At 41.0% G+C, this 26,961-nt stretch overlaps 1 protein-coding gene across 15 annotated transcripts in view; it reads right to left on the bottom strand.

Annotated features, from left to right (window-relative positions):
* The window catches only part of LOC110833305 (uncharacterized), a 78,800-nt gene that overhangs the window by 22,086 nt on the left and 29,753 nt on the right, over window positions 1-26,961 (bottom strand). For 2 of the 15 annotated variants that reach the window (XR_002544176.2, XM_087349243.1), the window contains exons 1-3: window positions 13,780-14,020; window positions 12,633-12,878; window positions 453-583 (exon numbers count right to left, since the gene is read on the bottom strand). The exons of 3 other annotated variants lie outside the window; for them this stretch is intronic. Coding sequence is in view for 7 of the 12 variants with exons in the window: in XM_087349243.1 (XP_087205369.1) it covers window positions 453-583; window positions 12,633-12,878; window positions 13,780-13,866 (464 nt within the window). In the remaining 5 variants the exon portion in view is untranslated. Of the gene's footprint in view, window positions 1-452; window positions 584-8,495; window positions 10,373-10,812; window positions 10,960-12,632; window positions 12,879-13,779; window positions 14,021-26,961 lie in introns of those variants that run through there. 10 more of the 15 variants (XM_087349245.1, XM_087349248.1, XM_087349249.1 and 7 more) reach the window with 9 other exon arrangements.

Here is a 26,961-nt window from a genome sequence, read left to right as displayed (position 1 = left end):
TCAGACTTCATATACAAAGGTCTAAAATCCGGAAGATTGTCACGATCCTGAAACTGATATCCTGCTCACCACGGATGTGGACAGAAGTGGCCACCCAACATCCGAGACATAAATTCCTGACTTCTTCCTTCACACTTACTACAGAGAAATACTACTTCCAAGAAAACCAGCCTCAATAATGCAACTCATGGCTTTGATTGTTCAAATTTGTGGTGAAATTATGGAGGATGTTTGCTGTCAAGTGATCACAAACGTAGCCATCCGTGTTTCAGAAGTTGCATGACAGAACAGTGGTTATACTGACCATGTAATCCATAAAGGATAAATCTCTGTGAAATTGCCCAAAAATTAATTTCTTAATGTGAATGGCACAGAAGGAAGAAAACTGCCCTTCTCCCACAAACGTGTCGATAAACAAAAGAAAAAAATATATACTCATGTACAAAATATACCATTGAGTGTACATCCGTCTTTCCTCTGATGTGAACTTATGCAGGTGAACTTCAGTGCGCTGTGTTAATTGTTGAAATGCCCTTCTCATAGAATTTCTACTTACACTCAATTGCGTAAGTTGCTTCTGCACCTGACAACATAACATCCATCAATACCATCATTATCAACCACAACACAATTTTACAAAAGATAAATATTAGTGACAGTGGCTATGTTTGGATTCTCAGGTAAAAAACATTAGAGATGAAAAAAAACCATTTTTTCACCCCAGTAGTATAAAAATCTGCATACTATATGGTTTATTATTCAAATGGTTCTGGGTTTGCCCTGTTATCAATAATTTCCACAGAAAAAACATTAAAACTATCTCAAGACATTTTGAAAACACAAGTAAGACCAACAGCCAAGTAGTTATATGTTAAAAATAGTAGCCAATGCATAATATCCAACACAAATGTAATGTAATGAATCACTATCACAAACATTTGGACAGTCATGAGACATATCAACCTATCCCTCCATTAAGCTTTGGCTTTCCTCTACAAAAGTATGTTACTGGGATGGGTTATGAAATGCAAGCACAACACACGGTGTTTCAAAAGTAGCTTTACAACTTCGCAGGATAATATAAATTTATTTAAAGGACGTGAGCACATGCACAAATTTAACCAAGCACATCAAGTTTCATGCACATACACTGTAGTACCGAAAACCGCCACCACAAGCGCTCCCGACCAGTGTGATCAAGATGGCTACTTTCACAGGTGGTAAGGTCAACACCCACAACTGCAGGATTTGAGGTAGTGAAAATCCACGTGCCTTCCTGGAACATGTTCGTGACAGTCCAAAAGTTAATGTGTTTTGCGCCCTCAGCAAAAATAAAGTGTGCGGCCCCTTCTTTTTCATGGAGAAGACCATTACCGGCATTGTGTATCTGGACATGTTCCAACAGTTCCTCATTCAACTTGACGAAGATGACCAGGAAGGACGCATTCACTTCCAGCAAGAAGGTGCACCCCCTCATTACCTCGGAGAAGTGCGCGAGTACCTCAACAACCGTTTCCCAGGTCGGTGGATTCGTCGGGCCGCACTAATAGCATGGCCACCTCGTTCCCCGGATCTAACGACTTTAGAATTTTTCTTGTGGGGATTTGTTAAAGATCGAAAAGACCTGAAAATGTGGCCGAACTCCGAACTCGAATTACCGCCGCAGTTGCTGAAGTGACACCGGAGATGCTACACCGCGTGTGGCAAGATATTGACTACAGATGGGACGTACATTGAACCATAAAATCCGATGGACATAAAACTTGAAGTGTTTGACTACATTTCTATGTTCTGAAATTATATGTTTCTCCTATCAGTTCACCAATATCTCGCCCTCAAATTGTAAAGCGACTTTTGAAACACGCTGTATTGTTTTCAGACATGAAGGTTGCAATTTATACAAAGTAGTGATTAACAATATATTAAACAAGGGCACAACCAACAAAATAGCTATCTAGTCACAGATATCAAGACCAGAAGAGACTAGAGAAACATGTTTATAGGTCTTCCCAATAAGCAGGAACATAGCTTGTTAAGAAAACAAACATCCATATTTTGCAGATGGTTAAATATTACATCAGTCATTGTATAGAATTGTAATGAAATAACTATTGTAATGTAAAATGATTCTTTTGCTACCATATTGCTGCAGAGTGATCTGTATGAAATACAAACATAGTTTAAACAAATGCATACAGTATATACACGTATAAAGTCCTCGATCAAATTTGTCAATCACCAAACTTTACGTAATGATATGAAACTGTTCTGAAAAGAATGTGGATGGTGAGCTCGTGATGTAATAACTTAGCCTACCAAAGCCAGGTCAGACCTGATCCAATCCAACCCAAACAAACCAAACCTGACCCAACCTCGACTCATCTAACCTATCACTTGCTTATTTGATGTGAAGTAGCAGCAAAGCACAAACCCAATTTCAATGCTTGACCACTTTCATACAAGGCACACTTTGAAACTTCACTCCACATAACGTATGAAAATTTTATCTCCAAGAAACTAAAATTCTAAAGCTCATTCATGATAATATATAAAATATCTTAACCTGAACCATAACCTGCAATCTCTACTCCTTTAATCATTCTAAGATGACCGTGGTGGTTAACATTAGTCATGCATGCTTTACAATGCTGCTCAAAAACCTGATCATTCATCTACAGCTCTGTCAATCACCTAATACTGGGACTGCTATTATTTAAATCAGGTGACCCAACGAAAACCGCAAAGGCACATGATACGATTCTGCCACCGAAAAAAACAACAAAATATACTAAATTTGTAGTTTAGATGCGTCATGTTTGTGTTGAAATTCAGTATATATTTATTTATTATTTCAGTCTATACACAAACTTAATTTTTAAAACATATACTAAAAATATACTAAATAAAGCAGAAGCATATTTTCAGTATCAGCAACTCGAAACTGAGAGGGGTAGTATTTTCTAAATAGCTTCAAACTTCATGCACTATAACATTTAATAATGCAGCGCGCGCCCGAAATACCACATGGTTTTTGAAATGTAATTACCATCTTTCCCGCTACGCGGCACTTCCATACTAACATTCGTAATGTAGAGTAGAGCTCGCGCGAGTAGTCGTGACACCTAAATGCGCGATGTGTAAGCCGGGAGAGAGGAGCTCAGTAGTAGTGTGGGGTCGCACAGCCTCAGCTGCGGTGGCCTGAGTGGAGTGGAGCCAGTGTGGCCACGTACTAGAGCTACAAATAACGGAAGCTACACCACTCTAGCGCGTGCTTCGGACGTGTCCATCTCATACGACCAAAATCAATCCTATGCGCAAGTGCCAGGACTTCTCGCTCGGCCTCTACTATTCGGAGTTTGGTTTAGATTGGGCGCTGGTCAGTGCAACACCATATTACGACTGTGGAAATGTTTATCAGAACAGAGTCAATTACAGCTACATAGCGTGGTTTCCGACCAGTTTCAAAGATGCGATTCACCCAGCCGCAATACTCTGCTATTGTGGGTATCGAAATGTAGTCGAGAAGGATCAGTGAAGGACGTCCACGTTCGGTGCGTATATTCGACGATGCGGAACGAGTAAGAGGAGCCATGTTGCAACGGCAAACTATCGCGCGTGTTTCAAAGGACAATAGCATTCGGCGAATTCTGCACAAAGATTTGCATTACCATCCCTACAAAATCTAAGCTGCCCAGGAACTTAGTGAGCAGGAGAAGGTGAACCGACCAGTTTTGCAATCAATTCTTGAACAACAATCGAAACATTGTTAACTCATTAGTGATATTTGATGAGGCCCACTTCTACATGTCAGGTTACGTAAATAAACAAAATTGTCGGTTCTGGGCTGCAAACTACCCGCGTGAACTTCACGAACGCCCTCATAGTGCGAAAGTGACCGTGTGGTGTTACAATTTCTTCTGGTGGCATTATTGGTCCCTATTTCTCTGAGGACGAGGAGGGACGAACCGTAACTGCTTACTCGGCACGGATTTCCACGAGTTCTCACGGAGATGTTTTCAGGTATCTACACTGAATGAACACGGAGTGGTTTCATATTCCGAGATGAAATATCGCCTTTAGTAGTCCGTTAATGTCTCTTCATTGCATTGATCAACATAATCTGATGTGCGCATGTTTTTAAGACAGTTCTCAAACTTTTTGGCTTCACTGCAAAATCGCACGAGAAATCTGAAGACGCAGCTGCGGTGACGGCACAGGTTAACTTACATCACGGTGCAAAAACTTCCCGAGGAAGGAAAAATCATGTTTTCATTGGTCTTCAAGAACCTTGTTCGTCACGTCGAACACATCAGCCATGTCATTGTTGTTACACGCTACAATGGTGCATAGGTAAATACGAACAGCCATAAAACAGAAGAATATGCCAACAAAATAAAAACTGCACTAAACGTCTTTCAGCTCAACAACTATTGATGGATACGTTAATAAACACGAAAACATTAATTACGTTTAGCACATTAACTTTTATGTTGCGCAGTCGCAGTGTTTATGAAACTTATAATCAGCCACGGCTCTATCTTTGGAGAAAAAGTGTTAGACTTGTACCTTTACGGTTTGACGAAATAAGACTCAATTCTTCGGTGCAGATTCCACATTACAGTCCCTTTCCTCTCCGGTAACGAAGGGACGTACGTCACAACATTCTAATAGACGGTCAATTGCTGTCCGCGTAGAATCATTGCACTAAAAGGTCCGTTACAAGTGATTAACAATTAACATCTTTCATACAGATTGCAGTGTTTCGATACTTCAAATTTCAGCCTACTCATTATCTTCAAACTGCTGTTTAAACATCTAAGGCACCACAAGAACCACCTGCTTGAACACTGTCACTGTTTTGTCCAGCGCATTCATGGGTTTCGTATGGTTCTCAAAATGTACAGCTATTATTTCCCTGAACATGGTGTCATGTTCATAAGACTAGGGAAATTATGTTTGAGGATCATTATACACAGGCCAAGTTCGAAGCAAGGATAATGTGCGCCTACAATATCATTCGCCAGACTCGTGTGTGCTGTTTTGCAAGGCAATGTTAAGTTCTTAATTTAAAACCTGATCAAAATTGTGCGCAGATTAACTCGGAATTTCACGTAGGTTGCACTTATGTTTCGTTTGGGATTAATAAGTCAAGATTTTTCACACCGTGAACAACATCACTATAACAAAGAAGGGGTTATCGTATAGGAGGAACTTAAATGTCCTGATAGAATTCCCCCACTCCAAACAATTAATTCATCTTAAGATGATTCTGAAGACAGAAGCAAAGCCCAGCACATAAATAGTTTTTCGATCGTGTCTGCAACATGAAGTTTTACTCTAGTATCTGCGTACGATAACTGCAAAACAAAGTTCTGAGAGAGCAGATGGCGGCAACAAATGAATTACAAAAATCCGAATGCAGCCATTGCTCTAATTACACAAAACAAATTGACTGTGTGCCTTGTTCAATGCCGGGCACAGCGCGAAATCCTCGTGGTAACTTCCCAACAACGAATCGCTTTCTTAAGTGTTATACACAGTGCGGCAACTGGAAAACGGGACTGATGCTGGGAAAAAATAATGGTTCCATGTATGAGCAATCTGAGCATTGTTTATTCAAAGTAGCTTCCTCCTGCATCTACACACTGCACACAACGACCATGAGCAACTGGGAGGAATGGCGGATGGCCGTGTCTGGAATTCTGTTCAGTACTCTCGTTACAGTCCTTTGAATTGTGTCCACGTCATCAAAATAACAGCCTTTCGGCGGTGCTTTGAGTTTTGGAAACAGAAAAGAAGTCACACGGTGCTAAGTCTGGTGAATATGGTTGATGCGACAATACACAAGACTTTTTTGGTGACCAAAATCTCCCTTACAATGAGAGCCTTAAGGCTTGGCGCGTTGTCATGCAACAGGAACTAACTGCCATCTTCTCGATACTGACGCCGAACACGACAGATTCTCTGAAGCAAACGTTTCAAAATGTGCAGATAGTAGGCAGCAGTAACTGTCTCGCCACTGGGTATGAACTCTGTGCACAATTCCCTCGCTGTCGTAGAAAATGATTATCATTGTTTTGATTTTTGATCTTTCTTGGCGAACTTTCTTGACTTGGGGAGAGTTTGCCGACTTCCACTCCGCAATTTGTAGCTTTGTTTCGGGGTTGTACTGGAAACACCACGTCTCGTCACCCGTAACGATCGAATTCAAGAAGTTGGGTTCGTTTTCTGTGGCATCAATGAGTTCCCTGCAGTGTTCAATTCACGAGCTGTGGTTGATCGTCTCTTAATGAATGTGGAACAACCCGTGCACAGACCTTACTTTTTTTTTAAATCCTGAGTTATTATTTGTCGAATGGTTTCCTTATTAACGCACAGATCTTCTGAAATCATTCGAAGCGTTGCACATCGGTCGTTGGTGATTATTTCCCGCACCTTTTCAATCAACTCTGGCGTTCTAATCGTTTTTGCTGGGCCAGGGTGTTCGTCTTCCAATGATTCTCTTCCATGGCAGAAACAGTTATGCCACTCAAAAACACGTGTACGAGACAGACAATTATCTCCGTACACTTGCTTCATCATTCGAAACGTTTCTGTGGCACTTTTGCCCAGCCGAACACAAAATTTGATGTTCGCTCTTTGTTCCATTCTTGCTTCACAACACACACACAAGAGAGACGTCTACTTCAGCTCACACTACGTTCTCAAATGGCGGCAATGTATGATGACCTTCAGTGTGTAGATGCAGGAGAAAGCTACTTTGAATATACAATGCTCAGATTGCTCATACATGGAACCATTATTTTTTCCCAGCATCAGTCCCGTTTTCCAGTTGCCGCACTGTGTAGTTTCTTAGTGAAACGCACGAAGGCGGGTGGCGAAGCACTTCAAAGCAGGAAGGGAAAAACATCTGCAATATTGCAGGACTACCGCAGTAGAATCTGCGAAACAAATGTACACAACTACCTACAAAAGCAGGAAGGTTTAAAGCCTGATGCTACAGATATACAGGGTTACTCATAATTCCCTGACACATTACAAAAAATCGCTAGACTTGAATGGTGCAATGGATGGTAACATAGGACATGCCGTTAGAAAGAGAAATTCTCAGGGTTTATTTTACAAACCTCATAAATGCTCTATGTATCCGCCCTTTGTGACGCGGCAGACGTCAAGCCGATAATCCATTTATGCCCATATCCGCTGCAGCATGTCACAATCGATTTCTGAGATGGCATTGATTTGTCTTCGCAGTTCAGGCAGATACCGTGACAGAGGCGTTACAAAGACCTCGTCCTTAATGTACCCCCATAAGAAGAAATCACATGGCGTCAGGTCAGGTGATCGGGGTGGCAAACGAAGCAGCGCATGGTTATTCAGCATTTATGAGGTATGTAAAATAAACTTGGAGAGTTTCTCTTTCTATCGTCATGTACTACATTACCAACCATTGCACCATTGATGAGTAGCGATTTTTTGTAATGTGTCAGGGAATTATGAATAACTCTGTATATATACAGGAGTCAAAAGTATGTCTACAAACTTTGTGTGCGTGTTCCAGGATCAAAAATAAGAAAAAAATGTCCCTATGAACATGAGGGCGCAAATGTTTCATTTCCGAAATAATGGACAAAAAAAATTCAATCAATGAATTTATGTCAAAGTGAATCCAGCTTCCAGCAAAGATTTTCAATTAACGTTTGGTCAGGAATTGTTGGCGACATGCTAAGAGGACCTTCATATCAGTGATTCTTAAGAAGACACTTGCCACATCTCCTTGAAGATGTACCATTAAATATAAGAAGACCAATGCGGTTTATGCACGACGGAGCCCCAGCACACTTCTGTCGCGTCAGAGATCAACTCAATGAACAGTACCTTCTGCGGTGGATTGGACGTGGTGGCCCAGTAACATGGCCACCGAGGTCATCGGACCTGACTCCATTGGACTTTTATCTGTGGGGTCACTTGAAGTCCGTCGTTTATGCAACACCCATAAACAACGAAGACGACCTATGGGAACGTGTGCGGAACGCATGCCAGATGATTCGAGGAACCCTTGGTGTGTACGAACGAATCCGTCAGTGTTTAAGTCGTGCTCGGTCATGTGTGGAGAATGGAGGACCAAGCTTCGAGCGTCTTTTACAAATAAACATCCCTGTCCTTATACTTGGCAATAATGGCATACATTGAAAATTATTTTTGGCTATTTATTTTGAAAAAGGTGCATTTGCGACCACATGTTCATAGGAACATTTTTTCTGATTTTTGATCCAGGAACACGCATACAAAGTTTGTAAACATACTTTTGACTCACCTGTATATACCGGGTTTCCATTTTATGAGGCTGCGGTCGTTCTTGCATTGCGTGATCGGCCGGCGCCCCGTTGATGCGGGCGAGAGTCGTGCCCGTTCTTCCGGTGGGTGACCGCTAGTAACAGTGAACTACGAATATTTATCGTCACTGATATATGTTATTGCATTAATTTTCTTACCTTAAATCACAAAAGATGTTCAAAGTGACTTCCTTGTGCTTGCAGGCAAGCTTCACATCTCGACGAAGCTCTTCTTGGGATATTGCCGAAATGAATTGTCGTTTCCTGTTCTTCTTTTTATCCAAAACTAATCCCGTACTACAATTTTTTTTACTAAGCTCTCTATCATGGGCCTGCTAGGAACACTTACACCAGGAAAATGTCTGCGATATTTACGGCGGTATCTTCCGTAGGATGAATATTTGGCATATGTTTCGACTAAGAACACACAGTGCTTAATACTATACACCATATTATCAACGTCAATCCGCAACGAGACGCAATGAAACTGATTCGCCGGTGAATCATGGGAAGAACACGCTCTAGTCCTGCTGACGTCGACAGATCGCTAGCCGAACACGCAATGCAAGCATGACCGCAGCCTCATAAAATGGAAACCCGGTATATATCCACTATTAATCTGCATTCTCAGTATAAATACAATAAAAATACCACATTCATGGCTGGATTCGAATTCTTCTGTATCTGAATCCCTGAGGCTTGCAATGATTGGCTTCCAGCAGCGTATCTTAGTCTTATCTTCTAAGATCCTCCTCGCCTAACATTTTCTGCGTGCAGCACACAATCACTCCATGCCAAAGCCTTTATCTTATCAAGTCCCGAGTAAATACTCATCAGCAATTCTGAAAATGCTGCACATGAGTTCGCCCATGCCAATGGCGGCATTCTCACCATTGTGCCCAAGCTGCATGACAGTAGAGAGCATTTCAAATAATTTACGAGGCTTGTCCTTCTTTCCCGGCTCCACTAATTACCTTGCCTGAAAGGCAGTGAGAAAATGTATTTACTGGATAGGCATGTCATAATGTCTGCTTCTCTTGTGGTTGCACGTGGTTACGTCTTCATAGAAAATGAGTAAACACGGATGTCATCGATTATTATAACAGACTCCAGAGCAAATTATCGTAGAGGGTATTTGGTACACCATGTTTTCAAAAAGCTTGAATTAATCTCGCCGCGATAATGCGTTGAGGTCTACGATTCTGAGCGAAAAATTAACTTCCTCTGTGCAATGAATCCCGTGGCAGCTGAACCAACATGGACACAAATACAGCGAGAGCATTTCTGCCCCATGGCTCATCAGCCAGCTTCTTGTTTTAGTGTGACTGTGGCTTACCCAAGCTTCGTCAGAAAAACAATCCTCTTGCAAATCAAAATAAATTAAACTCAGTTCCAACGGACGTTTTCTCCCATTTTCAAAATTCCCCCATTCAAACCCACACTCTTCAACATTTGCATGAGTTCTTTGATTCTTCAATTCCTGCTCCTTCATTCATTTTTAAAACTAGTTTCGGTCCCGTGTAAAATCTCCTGCTCCGCACATATGGAAAATTATGAGACGCATCACATTTTTATGTCAATCAAGCAAATCGCTGGTTACTTCCGCCAGAGATGCTTCCAATGAACTAAATGCCACACTGACACATATAATGGGAAGACTTTGTCTCGTTTCTACTGCGGTCTGCCCAGGACACTTTGACAACGCTGCCAACTGCTAGGCGCGTAGCCATGTCTGTTTTAAATACTTTCTAGTGAAAACACTGTTAACGTGTTAAACCAACCCTGGTTTGTCAACAGGTGCCCTGTGCCTGTTTCCTTTGTCCCTGTTCAGCAGCATGAACAAATCCAACAGCAGGAGCACCAGAACGCTTAATCGCCTGAGCACACCAACACATATGGGCTTGAGGCAAGTGGTGATGACACTCCGTGCTACGGTGCATCCTGGATCTACGCGCCTCCGTTAGTGTTTCACTCAAAATATCTCGAATAAAACAGAGTAACCTCTCCAAAGAGAGCTATTTCATTTAAAGTTTCACTTCTTAACCAAGCTTCAGTGATTACTGAAACTACCGGGTCTACAACTTAAGAGGCTGCGGTCGTGCTTGCATTGCGTGGTCGGCCGGCTCCCCGTTGATGCGGGCGAGAGTCGTGCCCGTTCTTCCGGTGGGTGACCGGCGAATGTTTCAGTGCCACTAGTAACAGCGAACTACGAATATTTCTCGTCACTGATACATGCTACATCTTACATTAAATCACAAAGGATGTTGAAAGTGACTTCCTTGTGCTTGCAGGCAACTTCACGTCTCGTTAACATGTTTCGAAATACTCGACGAAGTTCTTCTTGGGAAATTGCCGGAATCAATTGTCGAATATTTTCTTTAAGTGCTTCTGCAGTGTGCGGGTAAATTGTGAACGATATGTAAATTTAATAGTTAGACCCTTTTTCCAAGAAATGACCGATGAAAAAAAGACTTACGGTTTCTTCATGCAAGACAATGCTACAGCTCACACAGCTAATCGGTCGATGTCAGCATTAAGAGAAGTGTTTGGTGAACAAGTTATCGATCAATGGCCTCCGCGTTCCCCAGACTTACACCCGTGCGACTTTTACCTGCGGGGCATGCTAAAGAACAAAGTTTATGTACCAATTATTTGTTTTAATCCGTCTGATCACAATATAATTTTTATTTAAAATTTTCTTATAATTAAGATAATAAAATATTCATGTTCCATATCGATTGATCGATTTACATTTCGGAACATTTACACAACATGTTTCGGTTTTTATAAAACCATCATCAGGTGTAAAATATATCTAAGAACTTAAAACTCAATTATGATTTCTGTAGTTTTTTGGTGATGTTTCATTACGTTTGTTTTTCCATTTTGGGCGAAGGTGTTGTTTTTCTTAAATGTTATTAGATGTACATATCGGTCTGTAAGTAAATGATTGAAAGAAACACTAAAGAATTTGAAAGAATTTATAAAAGAATTTAGAGAATAAAATGCAAAATATATAAATTATAGTTAGAAAGTATCAATAAAATAAAAATAAAAGTAAAACATACCAAAGATGTAGGAGTGAGTGTCCCGATATGTCCAGAAGTACTAGTGTCTTCGAATAGGTGTGAGTTCATACTGACTGTGGTTGCTTGTGGAAGGAGTAAGTGAAAGGTGGCTGTCCGGGTTGGGGTTAATGATCTGTAGAGCATTGAAGATGGGGTTATTAAGGTGTATGTTATTATCATTTAGACAAATGTTTTGTTTAAATGTTTGTTGTATGTAATATTTTTCTATTGTATCTCTATGTCTTTTGTTTTGTACTATTTTTAATATGTCCATTGTTTCTGTTATTGTATTGTATGCGTGTCCGGTATTTAGAATATGTTTTGCCTATGCAGAATTATCTTTGTTGTGTTTTATATTTGCAATGTGTTCTTTATATCTGTGTGTGAATGTACGACCCGTTTGACCTATATATGAATGATATTTTATTATCTTAATTATAAGAAAATTTTAAATAAAAATTATATTGTGATCAGACGGATTAAAACAAATAATTGATACAATATTCACAATATGACGCAATTACACTATCTTATGAAAGTTTATGTAAACAATCCGCACACTGCAGAAGAACTTAAAGAAAATATTCGACAACTGATTTCGGTAATTTCCCAAGAAGAGCTTTGTCGAGTATTTCGAAACATGTTAACGAGATGTGAAGTCGCCTGTAAGCACAAGTAAGTCACTTTGAACATCTTTTGTGATATAAGGTAAGAACAATTAATGCAATAACATGTATCAGTGACGAGAAACACTCGCAGCTCCCTGTTACCAGCGGCACTCAAACTGATTCGCCGGTTACCCACCGGAAGAACACGCACGACTCCCGCCGACATCAACAGAGCGCCGGCCGACCACGCAATGCAAGCACGACCGCAGCCTCTTAAATTGTAGACCCGGTATGTAAGGGTGGCCACACACGCTACGACTTACCGGAAGGCCTGCCTACCAAGATTGAAGTCGAAAGGTAAGCCTCAAACACCTGAGAGTCCACACACGTACAGACTTTATCGAAGTTTTGTGCTCAGTCTTTCATTCTTGAGTTTATGCTGCAACATGTCCAGTGAAGACGATGCTATATAAATCGGTCTTGCTGTTACTTTAATGACCAAAAAACTAAAGAAAGTTAATCATTCTAAGTGGGTCAGAAGTTGGTTAGATAGACCAAAACATTCTCGCATAAATTTTCTGAATGAAATTCGGTTACAGCCGACGGACTGGTATAACTACCTGGTCGTACAGAAAATCCAACATGTGTAAATAGCATAGAGATGGATCCTGCACTTCTCCGCTCAAGCCTCTTCTTGTACAATGTGCCACTTTCTTCAACTCTTTTCTGTAAGAACTGCGCATATTGTTGATCTTTACTACGGTATCCTTTGTTGCAGTACCAACCACTTCTTGCATTTTTTCAATAAGCTTCAAATACGCAGAGTTTCTCAGGTGTTTGTTGGAATACTGCTTGCTTTTCACGCCCTACAAACAAGGCAGAGACCTGTACAACTCATTGAATTCGGCCAGGATCTCATCACTCCAATAATGGTAATATAAAAACTGACGAAACAAACAGGACTGTACAGTGTTGTGTTGACATTGAGATGAATAAATTCTACAAGAATTGCCTCTAACCTCCTCTCTCCCCACACACGTTACGGCTTGTAAACATCCAGTAAACCTCGAGGTAAAAAATCAAGCGACTGCAGATTTATCGGAGGCTCCGTTTCTGGGCATACCTTCCGCGCAAAATTCAACACACACGCTCCGGTTTGCCTTCACAGACGTATGCCTTCCGGCAAGCCGTAGCGTGTTTGGCCACCCTAACAATTCCTGAGTACGAGGCCAAAATATTTCACAGTCCTGATACTTCCACAAGCGTTTTTCGAATAATCAATATGTTGCTCAGCCAGTATACTTGAGCAACACGAACTAGTTCATAAGCCCAATAAAGTGCCATATTTAATACACACACAAGCACATACATATGAACTGCTGCATTTCCTGTTCGCAAATTTGTCGCAAGCATTGCTTTGGCAAAAACTTCAACAGCGCACAAAGAACAGTCACTCCAGTGTACCCAGAACCAGTTCAACCCAATTCACATCACAACTTTGTTCCGTAAAACACTGCAGCAAATTTGTTTCAATGTCCTCACGTCCATTCGGAACAAGTGTTAAAATATGCTGGCAATATTTCATCACAAATAAGCAAAATAATAACATGCTCATATATATATATATATATATATATATATATATATATATATATGTATATATATATATATATATGGTGTCAATTATTTAATCATCACCACCATAACACAATTCAATTATAACGTGGTAAATGTATTTAACAATCAAACATTAGCCTTAAAAATTACCTTCGATATTAGACGCTTTCTCTTTTTTCGGTCACAACACAACAACCACTTGATGAGCAGGTTGTTGCCTAAATCAAAGTTGGACATATCTCCCAACAATAGCCTGTTCGAACCACAACCGCCGAGAGCACCGATGTGACTGCTGTAACTCGTACAGCAACAAACCCACAATCAGTTTCCGCTTCCACGCCACTGTGGACAAACCAGTGCTGAGAAAGCTGTTCTCCTGGTGGGGAAGGGGACAAGTACAGCAGCGTCCAACCAATAAGAAGTTATCCATTCTAACCAAACGTAGTACTATTTTTGTACACAGCACAACGCAACATTCCGAACACACCAACGTTGCCACTTGTGTGGAAGGACACTGTACAAATAAAGGATAATATTAAACGGTGCGCAGGTGAAGACATGACGGAGAGTGGCGAGCTACTGTAAAAGCACATGGTTAAAGTCGGAAAAGTTTCTTGAGCACCTCAACAATTATTAGCGCCTCACGAAAACTGTTTCACGGTGTCAGTGACCAGAATAAAACTTCGTTTCCAATACAGTGAAACTATAAAACAGAAATCCTTTATAACTAATGTGTCTAGAGAATTTATGTTTCGCTTGTATCGCGTCGAATACAACGCCCACTTTGACATGAAACGCAGTTTCAGAAGAAACTGCCAACACAAGATGGTACAGGGTATAAAATGTATAGATCATCACGCCATACTTCGTTTAAAACATTTTTCGATTACCTGGAAGCTTTCAAAGTTATACAGTTCGACAAGATGGATTTGTATCTGCAAATAACTTAGCGTCAGGGCCGCAAAATCTCGCTGAGCACGTTTAAATAGGTCTGAAGCGTATACCAACACAACAATGCCGAGTAAACAAACGGCTACAAATTGGTTGGCGACGACGACAAATCAAATTGTTGTGTTCTATTATAAATAGAATACAACAATGGCGAGTAAGTAAATGTTTGTTTGATTACATCATTTTTTGGCTACAAATTGGTTAGCTACAAATAGGTTGGTTGCACTGACTTGGCTCAGGACAATCTAATGGCAAGATTTTGTGGTAGCGGCTAAGGACTTCCAGGAATACGTACCAAAAGAACAAGGAATATTCTTAAAGGCTGGAGGACTAATAACTGCTGAAAATAACTCGTATACTGTAGATTAATTCATAAAATAATTGCGTGATTTTAATTTCACCCAGCTGTCTCCAGAAACGAGGCTCTATATCTATGCGTTCCTTTTAACGAATAGAACGCAGCAAGAAACCATTAACGAAGAAATTCGTTTTAAATATTTATCTATCCGTACTCCAATTTCAATCTGGAAATCAATCAACACACCACAGTTCATATAGCGCAATTGTAAACATAACCACACATCCTTAGTATCTGGATGTCACACAACATACAATATGAAGACCTACAACGAGATCAACTCGCGAAAATTCCCGAACCACGTAATAAGACGTAATTACTGACATGCACAGAGGATAAAAGTTTTACAGACAGCTGCAGCAACTCCTGAAGAAGTTCACTTGAACGCGTAATCGCAGTTGAAGTTCAAAAGCAACGAAATTAGCCTATTCTTTGTTACGATTACTTTGCTAATTAAAGTGGGACATCGGTCAAGAATTTTATTACTACTATCATTAGTAGTATAGTACTATTAGTCATAAGAAAAAGTTAGGTGTATAATCATAATAATAATATGCTTTATACTATGCACCCCTTTCCATCAACACAGTCGTAAAAGGTATCGATTTTGTACAGTAATTTGAGGTTTTCACGGCGGAGAGTATGAAAATGGCTCTTCTGGGTTGTAGCGCCGTACAGTAAGTCCGGTAGAAGTTTACCAATGTTTCAGATGTCTTTGCATTCTCCAACACCAAGGTGCTATACCCCAGAAGACGGCTATCTTCATGTCGATTCTGGTATTTTGGTTTTTAATTTTGTGTATTTACCAACGTGTCGGAAGATATGAAAAAGACTTGAGGTTCTCACAGCGGTGAGTATGAAGATTTCGGTCTTCTGTGTTGTTACGCTGTGTAGTCCGGTCGATGTTAACCAACGTTTCAGAGGTCATACTGCCTCCATCATCAGGGCAAAGGTTAACATCGACCAGACTACACAGCGCAACAACCCAGAAGACGGAAATCTTCGATATGAAAAAGATCTGTGCTGCTGAAAGCCAAAACTGGTTCTACAGTCTTCAGTACGTCGTACTTTCTTTTAATACAGTGTAGCCCCTCTATAACGCGGTTCCGGATATAACGCGGGTACCTCATGTCCCCCATAGTGCAGAAAAAAAGAATTCGCGGGTGGATGCGTGAGGAAGAAAAACTTCATTCTTATATAGACCAAAGAGACGACAGAGTCGGGCTAGATGGAAAAAAAATCAGCTTACCTGATACAACCGGTGTAGACGAATGTCTTTACAAAAACGCAGCGAAGGAATTCCGTTGTCCGGGCCGATTCTGCAAACTCAGGCACAGAAATTTCATAAAGAACTAAACAATGAATACGAGTTCACGGCATCAAGTGGGTGGTGGAAAATTCGTCGTGGTGTAGCTCAGATAAATATAGGAGGAGAATCCAGTTCCTCTGACAGAGGTGTGTGCTCCGAATAAGCAATAAAGACAGAGTGACAGTTCTGTTTTGTGAGAACAAAAGCGGAAATCACAAATTAATGCCATTATGTATCGGTAAATACAGAAGCCCGCGATGTTTCAAGCACGAAAATATGAAATCTTTGCCGATGTACTATGTACCTTGAACCCTCCTCCTAAATAATTATGTACTTATTCCTTTGACATTTTATTATCAATATGCAAGTCAGGGAATAAACAGACTAGATAGTCGAATAACTTATATCAGTATAAATTAGCATATTTTGGAAATAACGGATGTATAAATCTTACACTCAAAGGATACATAAATTTGATGTTATCTTGAGGAGGACATCCGGACCCCACAGACGTCAAGATGTCTACGGTCACAGGGTCTGTTTGGGAATTGCCTCATTTCCGTTACCATAATATGACTATTCATTTTTGATCCTATATAAACCACTATCTGGACTGAGAGGGGACACTACCCTGACTGAGGTTTTCCGTGCTTTTCCTCAGTTGTAAGGCGAATGCCAGGGTATAATTTAATAGGGGCACGGCCCGCCACCCTCCCCCCCGATCATGGAGGCCATCAGCTGAAGTGATCTTAACCCCATGCCGCGGAGGCCTTCAGCCGAAACGGCCCCTCCCTCTCTGGGTTCAAACCCCAGAGATCCAACCAACCAAATTCTTTTGGACAACTTGCCTGACGGGATAACCTCCCATCAGCAGCAATAGATCCCACTTTGAATGGGCGAGGCTCCCGCCACGACGTAACCCTGTTAGCGATAGCAAAATTTCCGTTTTTTATATTAAGACCGTCTACCATTTCCAGCAATGCGCCTTGTGCGCAGGAATGGTTTCACCTAGGAAGGGACGATGTTTGCGCTAGTGAAATTTTCCTGAGATGGTTTAATGATGAATTTGTGCCAGATGTAAAACGTCATTTACGCGCCAAACATCTGGACGAAAAAGCTCTTCTTTTAATTGATAATTGTGCTGCTCACCCTGCGGCAGATCTGTTAAAATCGTCAGATGGAAGAATCAAAGTCGTGTTTATACCAAAAAATACCACAGCATTGATACAACCACTGGATCAAGGTACAATTCGAGCATCCAAGATCCAAATATTCTTATGAGCTTTCTGATCTGTGGTTTTCCTTTTACCAATTTTCACACTTGTATCAGTGAACGTACAAGCGGAGTCAGTCAGCAAGGCATTTTTCTCAAACGTTTTTCCTGGTACTTCGTCATGATTCAACACATCTAAAATGTTTAAAATAAAATGTGTATATTTTAATAAATCTGTATTTTGTGGCAAGTACATACAAAATTCTGTACGGTGATGCAGAATGAAAACACGTTCGAGTTTGAACATCGTCCGGTATTGAAACGATATCAACCACGATTAACTTTACAAAATATCTTCCAATATGAAATTAGCCAAGCAGTTTCGGAGATGAAATAATCGGACACATACGATTTCTCGTTATGCGTAAACTGGATTGAAACAACGTAGGAAAGGACGGGCAGTTCTTTAAGACCGGTGTTGACTGTACTGAACTTCACCACTGACAGAATACATCGATTTTCAAAAAAAGCTAACTAGCGACAAAACCTACTGCGTTCCCACTTACTTCAAGTACCGCTACATCACTTAGTATCGGCTATCCATTTCCGATCCCAAGCTTACAATATTCCAGAATATAAATGAAATACAAAGGACTCATAAACTAACAAAAGAAAAGCAGGGCAATAAGTGGACAATACAAACCTTATGACCTAGCACATAAAAGTTGGGTTTCTTACAAGTACAGAATTAGCATACACCACTAAGGGGATTGATGAGCGGTTACAGTACTTGCAAAGTATCAAAACTTATGCAATAAAAAAATCTCAAAATTCTAAACAGAAATCGATATCAGACTATTTTAAGAAACAAAATGAGTAAGATTTGTTCAAAACGTTTTTAGTATTTTCGTTTAGTGTTAGTGTACAATTTTTGTATCGTAAAAAGTATTCAAAGTGTATAACTATCATACAAGATATGTATTATTGTACTGTATAAGAGTGCAGTATAAAGCAAGTGACCCAAGACAAATATTTTACGCCCTGATGACGGAAGCAGTATGACCTCTGAAACGTTGGTTAACATCGACCAGACTACACAGCGCAACAACCCAGAAGACGGTTATCTTCATACTCACCGCTGTGAGAACCTCAAGTCTTACAAGTACAATACAGTTTCTCATAATTATTTTTTAAGAACGCTGATAACAAAAATATTGCTAAATTTACACCTAAATTTTGATAAATAAAAACTATGTAATAGTGTATAAATGGCGTGTACATAGTGTTTGTAAATAAAAAAAATACGGTACAGAAGTATAATATATTTTAGTACGGTATATTAAAATGCAAGCCAAATTAATTATTTATTACTTTCTCCGTAAAATCAATCGTACCGTACTGTACGCCCAGTACTTGTACCGATTTTTCCGATGCACTCCCGTAATAACGCGGTTTCTCTATAACGAGGGTTTACCCCTGTCCCCCGCGACCCGCGTTGTAGCGCGGTTGGGGTTGTACAGTACCCTACTTTCAATGCTGAAAGTTGGTGACCCCATTTCCGGCTTTTCTTACGAAGGTACCACGGTGGTTTCGCCTTAGCTTCCGTGGCCAGTCTTTATCCATCAGACTGGAAGAGAAATGACGCGGACAAACATCCATGCCTTGAGTGGGACTCGAACTCACGGTCCCAGCGGCCAGACGCACGAGGTCCATGCCCCAGACCGCGTGGCCACTGCGGCCGGCGTACGTCGTACTACCATTGCAATAAATGCCGAAAATTTGGTTTCTTCTGTTTAGAACACAAGTTTCCGAACCCACCCTACCAAGGTGCAGCTGTTACAATGTTTTGTTTCATATTATGTTACATGGCGACTGCTGTAACTGACGATTACTTTCTTGGAACAAAGTTACAATTGTTAACTTCCACTGGCTAGGGGTAGGAAAACTGTCTCTCATGCTTGTGACAAATAAATAAAACCTCTGATTTTCTGACAACTGGGATGGCAACCTCAAGCTTAAATGAGGGAAGTAAACTTAAAAGCATTGTCTTAATGTGAAGAAAATGCTGTTAACTGAAACAATGTGATAGAGGAAAGATGCATATTCAGATCATCTGCCATACAGCAACATAGGCTTGTCTGCGCGTAACGAAGAGAACTTGATGGAGCCTCCCGGGGAAATCTGTCGTAATACACGCGCAGTAACCGCCACGGTGGTCTAGAGGTCAGAACACTGGGCTTGTAATCCTGGGGTCCAGGGTTCGATTCCCGGGTGCCCGGATTTATAACTTGTGTTGGGCAAGGCCGTAGTCCAGGTATCACGGAGCTTTCCTCCGGGGCTTCCCCGGTTTCTCCGTGGCATCCCAACAATTACCCCATGTTCATTATCATTAGATACTAAGCACACAGAAGAAGGCAACGGCAAACCACTTCTGGATCATTTGCCTAGGAAACATATGGACAGGTCCCTATCAGAGGGATCTTGTACATGTCACCAGCGGTCGGCTCCGATCCGACGGTACAAAAAAAAAACACGCGGAGTTAGGTTTAAAACAGACCCAGGTCTAATACTTCAAATGGCAGTGACGGTCATAAAACTGCTGCTTCCCTTTCAACCGTGAGAAGTTGCGCACTCACACTGCAGACACAGAAGGCCAACACATACTTAGGGCAGCTGCATACACAGAGTGAGTCAGAAGTATGATTACAAACTTCCTGTGCGTGTTCCAGGATCAAAAATAAGAAAAATGTTCCTATGAACTTGGGGTCGCAAATGTTTCATTTTCGAAATAATAGCCAAAAATAGGTTTCAATGAAATGACTTTATTACAAAGTAAATCCAGCTTCCAGCAAAGATTTTCAATTAACGTTTGGTCAGGAATTGTTGGCGACATGCTTATTGGTCCACACATGCTTCCATCACGTCTAAGAGGACCTTCATATCAGTGATTCTTAAGAAGACACTTGCCACGTCTCCTTGAAGATGTACCATTAAATATAAGAAGACCAATGCCGTGTATGCACCACAGAGCCCCAGCGCACTTCTCCCGTCGCGTCAGATATCATCTCAATGAACAGTACTCTCAACGATGGACTGGGCGTGGTGGCCCAGCAGCATGGCCACCGAGGTCATCGGACCTGACCCCACTGGACTTTTATCTGTGAGGTCACTTGAACGAAGACGACCTATGGGAACGTGTGCAGAATGCATGCTAGATGATTCGATGAAACCCTGGTGTGTACGAACGAATTCGTCAGTCTTGTGTACGTCGTACTCGTGCGTGTGTGGAGAATTGAGCATCTGTTATAAAGAAACGTCCCTGTCCTAATACTTGGCAATAAAGGCATACATTGAAAATTGTTTTTGGCTAGTATTCCGAAAATGAAACATTTGCGACTAAATGTTCATAGGAACATTTTTTCTTATTTTTGATCCTGGAACACGCACACGAAGTTTGTAAACATACTTCTGACTCACCCTTATTGAAATAGGGGTCGAGGACATCCGACAAGGAATGGCCTTCCAGCTATGGGAATGGGCGTGTGATGACCCTTGTCGTAGAAGCTAACACTTGCGAAATGGTACCGGGACTCAGAAATGAAGGATAACATGGTTAAACATGTACCACGAATTTGATAAGCGCATACACAATTTGAATTACAACTCGAAGTGACCGCATGGGTAGGATGATATCAAATTAAGTATTAAAAAATAAGAGTGTGAGGATGCGGACTGAATTCATCTGGCTCAGAACAGGTTTCAGCGGCAGGTTCTTCAAACATGGTATTTCTTGGCCAGCTGAGCGACTATAAGCTCCATGCGTTCAAGTAAACAGATACTTTCTGTTACAAGAGGGAAAGTCCAGTCTACAGAAATTCGGATACTTCTGCTTTTACGTAAAAGAAACCAGCAGGAACTGCTCATTTAAAGCGACATACATATATACGTCAAAGTGAAGCCGGGATAGCTCAGTCAGTATAGTGACTCGCTACGGGCTGGACGGCCGGAGTTCGATCCCCGACGGGGCAGAGGATTTTTCCTCTAGCCTCTGCGTCCAGACCGGCTCTGGGGCCCACCCAGCCTCCTCTACAATGGGTACGGGGGTCCTTTCCCGGGGGGTAAAGCCGGCCGGGGTGTGATGCTGACCACTCACCCCCATCTAGTGCCGAGGTCAAGAAAGAGAGGAGCTATACCTCCACTCACCCCAAACGCCTACATGGCGTATAGTGGGACAAACTTTACTTTACTTTTACATATATACGTGGACAAGGGTCAAAGGGGATTCGCAGCAAAAGCTATCCTTCAGCCCAAGCCAAACTTTCTTAACTAGGGGAGAAACGTCAGTCTAGACCAGGGGTGGCCAACCCGCGGGCCGCATGTGACCCGCCTTGAACATTTTTCCGGCCCGCGAGATTCATCACACTTTTACAAAATATATTTATTTTATAATGGCCAAAGTAGTGAAAACCAATGTATTAAAAAAATACATTATTTGTGCATCCATATATTCAAAAATTATCTGTCGAAATTATGAGAAAAAATTAACTTTGATTTTAAAATAATATTCTTGCGAATATATGACAGATATTTAATTTTTAGTGCTATATATTTCTTTACAATGTACGCTTAGTATCATTATTATTATATTATCTATGTTTACATGTAAGAATAATAGTAAACACAATAATAATAATAACTCATTATGTTTCAATTTTTCACTCCAAAAAAATGTCTATAGTGTATCTAAATCTAATATGGGGATATATAATTTTATATGTGGCCCGCGGAGTTATGATGCATTTCCAAAGTGGCCCGAAAGATCATTTGGGTTGGCCACCCCTGGTCTAGACAATGGGCGAGAGTACCCAACCAGGCTTAAATATTAAAACGTGTTTCCTCGTGACGAGAAACAATGGGGGAGTCGCCGAGCGGTAGCGGGTTCCAGGATTTGGGTGTAGAGTGACACCAGATATTACGTTGAGTAATAATTATTAAAGAAAGAACAATGATGAACAAATAGCAGATACACTTCTCTACATGGGGATGATAATTACATATTCATGCATATAAATTTTATTTAATCCCACAAAAAAGATAACACATTTTTACGAAGTTAACTAAGTATACATCTTGACATCAGTAATATTAAACTCACAGGTTAACAGGTTTGACCTATTTTGTATAAATATGAAGACGGGGACTTCATAGGCTGCTTAGCCCCGAACCACGCAGCCCTCTAGGCAAGGATCGGCCCAGGTCAATAACTCATGTCATAAAAAAACTGAACAACAAATTTCGTAGTCCTTCCAAAGTACTCAGCAGACGATAATATAGCACACAGACGGCTCATTACATTCCTTAAATTAAATAGGATTTGGCATTTTGTTAAAAACTGACAAGTAAGGAATAAGCACTTGGCGTAACGCAGTCCACATTCTGTACTCAACTTATGCCTTTTCACAAAACTGGCTTATAAAATCAGCTCTTGGGAAATATTCTAATAAATGTTGATGCTTGGTGTCTCTCTAGGTCGATCCATGTCCTGGAACCGAACAACTGGTCCTAGACTGCAAGTTATAGATATGTACAGTGGTAATTGGTTGATACAAAATAGATACTGAACGTCGGTTGATTGGTTGGTACTCCTGCATCGTATTGGAAGAGTTGTGGGTTCGAATTTTAGCCTGGAATTCTGGCTTCCAGACTGAAAGTACTGGAATAATGCCTTAAAATAGGCCGCCACCGCTTCCTTGTACTTATTTTCGAATTTATAATTCAGAAAAGATTATCATTCAACTCTGTATAGACTATCGAGTTGAACAAGCATCGGTAAATACATCTAGAATCAGTTATGAGGACTTGCAAAAATGTTATAGACCCCTAGGGTGAAATGTAACGGACAATGCGCTCAAAGCAGAGGAAATAACTTTTAGGAAATGCCAGTTCATCGGCAGGTAAATAGAGAGGGATGATAGCTCAGTTGGTTTATATATCACCCGCCTTTAACAGAACTCGAGGATTGATTACCGTTTTAAAAATAGCCTGCCATTGGATCGATCCTACACTAAGCTAGTTGAATCCAGTTCACACCTTCGCAATCGATTTCTTTACAACATTTTTTATATTATCTTCCCACTATAACGGTCCAAATTACATCTTCTGCTGAGGTAGATTTAATCATACGATTCAGTTCCTTATTATTTTATTCATCTGAATTTATTTTAGTTTCTTTGTCAAAATTGTAACTCTCTGTAGTGTTTGGAGTGTTGTACTGAGATGGATAATTCCATTTCATGGCATTTGCCGAAGTGTTGAAGACATAGATGTGCGAGGACCTTCGGTGCCTGGAAGTCTTCGTTTTGACACTAATGGGCAATAACTTGCCGTGAATTGACTGTAGCCCCATGTGTCACACTTTGACATTTATGGCTACAGAATGTCAAAAGTCAGTTTGGAAAACACGGTTCAATGTCTCTCAGTAGACGAATGTTACTGCATTTTAAGGAGTGTGAGTGAGGCAATTTGAAAGAGCCAATTAGACGCAATAGCTGTGTTACGTCACTGGTTTGAATGTTTCGAACCAGGGACATGACGCTTCCAGGAGCGCGTCGTTAAGGCACTCTGCAACAAACTTTAATAACTGTCGCAAGCATAATATTCGAGTCCGTTACAATTCTGAAATTCAACCACAATCAACTTCTTGCGGTAAAAGTAAAGTTTGTTCCACTATACGCTATGTAGGCGTTTTTGGGATGATTGGAGGTATAGCTCCTCTCTTCCTTGACCTCGGCACTAGATGGGGCCGGCCGGCTTTACCCCGGGAAAGGACCCCGGTACCCATTGTAAAGGTGGCTGGGTGGGCCCCAGAGCCGGTCTGGACGCAGAGGCTAGAGGAAAAATCCTCTGCCCCCGTCGGGGATCGAACCCCGGTCGTTCAGCCCGTAGCTAGTCACTATACTGACTGAGCTATCCCGGCTCAACTTCTTGCGGTTAAAGCAGGTTAATGTATGTTAGTGTTCTCCATGAATTAACACTTCAACTAAATAAAGGAGCATCATTCTGCTTAACACAAAATATTCAGCAATAGCGGCAGCCTCTAGTTGTCGGTAGACCAGAGTCAAGTGCCTACCTAGGTCTTACACAATAATGAACATGGCTGTCTTCTGGGTTGTTGCGCCGTGTAGTCTGGCAGAAGTTTACCGACGTTTCAGAAGTCCTTGCTGCCTCCATCACCAGGGCGGTAAACTTCTACCAGACTTAAAGGCGCAATAACCCAACAGACAACCATTTTCAGACTCTCAGCCGTGAAAACCTCAAATTCACACAATTTGATGTCGCTGTTGGTGCGTTGGGTTGTAAAACCGTGTGGACTTTTAGGCAAACACCAACCTTTCGGAACATTTCACAAGGTCAAGATATTTTCCTGACCACCCCTGAGCTGTAATATGTACAATTTATGTTCTTCAATAACAGCGAGACATGTTTCCGGCAGCCACCCATTGTATCTATCCCCTTTGCACCCACCATTTTTTGTGTACTTCTGCCCCATTCAACTAGCGCCTGATACCATTTGACCACACCCCAACTGCTCAGGCCAGAGTAGTCCATGCCCAAACAACCGATTTTAAAAGGGCACGTCAGTTTTCACTCCCAGCCACATCTGCAGCAGTCGAAACAGCCGAGTAACGAGATATCGATTTCCTGCTGTGGCACATAAAACAGATTTAAATATTCGAACAAACGTTTTTTCCAGAACTATTTGCAAATTGTTTTCATGTTTAATATCTGACCAAATGTCTAAATTTAAATGATAGCACTATCATGTCCGAATGATGGTAGTGGGATATTTGATGTGCCTGAGGGCTCAAATTCAAGTTTGCTGCTAATTAAAAACAAGATAAAACAAGACAAAATACACATAAATATTACATTATAGCACATGCACGTTGTAGTATCCAGACATCCGAGGGATCACGGACCACATGGTGTGACCCACAGCCAGACATACTAGAGCCAAAGGGGCAAACAGACGTTCGTTATTGTTGGGATCTTCTGTTGTCTAAATTACAAAGTCTGGACTGCCAGACATCTCGTGGAACCGGAAATTGCCATCCACCCATTTTTTTAATATTTCATATTAGACATATGTCAAAGCAGAATATGTAATAACGAGTCAGACCAAGAGTGGAAAGACGCAAGTGTGACCTGTGACCACTGATAAAGCTCTTTGACAATTTCAGTAGCGGAGAGCGAGGGGGATGTTTTCGTAGATTTTTTGTGGGCAGTCACCGTGTCCACCGAAGCGTAAATTAGAACGCGGCCGCTCTGGTCCAGTCCACACAACTAACTTGTACCATTTTGCATCTTATTAATAAATCATCATATATCTGAAGAAGTCTTGAGCGTTCACTCTTAAATGGCGTATAACCTGCTCTACAGAATATTGTTTTCAGCCAACCACACTAAATTGAACAGAAGAGAATAAAGCTCCGCTCGGCTTTACGTGACTTCGTCTCGCAGTGGGCTGCCGGATACTACAATGTAATAGATGGATATTTAAGTTCTGGGGAATATTTAATTTTAGTACGTGCCAGTCAATTGCCTTACAGTGTGATTAAGTTTTAAGTAATAGACCCCAAGCCCACAATAGCTCATTCCAGGGGTTCCCAATCCACATCCAGCCGATGTATTTTGTGTGGACCGCTTATATTTTTGTAATAATGTGAAACTCTATATAATAAAAAATAATTACCGCTCAAATTAAACATAATTTTAGACTAATAATAAAGAAATGAACCAAAAAATCTGTTTAGGAAAAAAACTGACTAAAAACTTGTTTGTAGTATTAAGTTGTTAGCATGTTTAGCAAATTTATAGGAATTTTATTCAAATACGCCTCATTTATAACCAGGCGGCGAGTCGATGAGGGAGGATGAATGCCCTGTGGCCTGTATACTAGACATTAGGACCAACAAGATATGTAAAATTTCAAAGAACATATTTGAACCTCTGCTCGCTAGATAAACCATCATTTAGCGTAATCAGCCATTAATTATTTACATATATAACTGCACTCACGATTTCAGGCTCTGGAGAATGCAGCTATTACGGAAGAAATCTGCTTAACGTATATTCACACCACCAACAGCAATCACATTCAAATGGCACAAAACCGTTAAGACCGACTAAATAGTGGGTTGTCAGCGTTCTGAGCCTTCAAACTGTTATAAACCACACCATAAAGCGATTCACGGTCAAACCTTCTTAAAAACACTGTGGGGGAGGAAACAGTGAAACTTGTCTGTGTTCCATTATCTCAAGGACCGAAACGGCATCTGGACCGACCACATGTTAGGAGAACCAATTGTTGCTTTTCGAGCTGGCAATCCGCTCTCTGTACTAAATGCACGGCGAAGGCCGAATCTGCCAGAATGTTTCATTTCTGATATTACTGAACGAATTTCAGTTGCGTTGTTGTTGCAGCAAATTCAATTTTGGGCC

This window comes from Zootermopsis nevadensis, unplaced genomic scaffold (genome assembly GCF_977971745.1).
Source record: "Zootermopsis nevadensis isolate Lab colony 2312 unplaced genomic scaffold, Znev_1.0 Znev_ptg000015l, whole genome shotgun sequence".
NCBI classification, from domain to species: Eukaryota; Metazoa; Arthropoda; class Insecta; order Blattodea; family Termopsidae; genus Zootermopsis; species Zootermopsis nevadensis.
The sequence above is the reverse complement of the archived record's forward strand: the minus strand, read 5'-3'. Positions and strand labels throughout refer to the sequence as shown.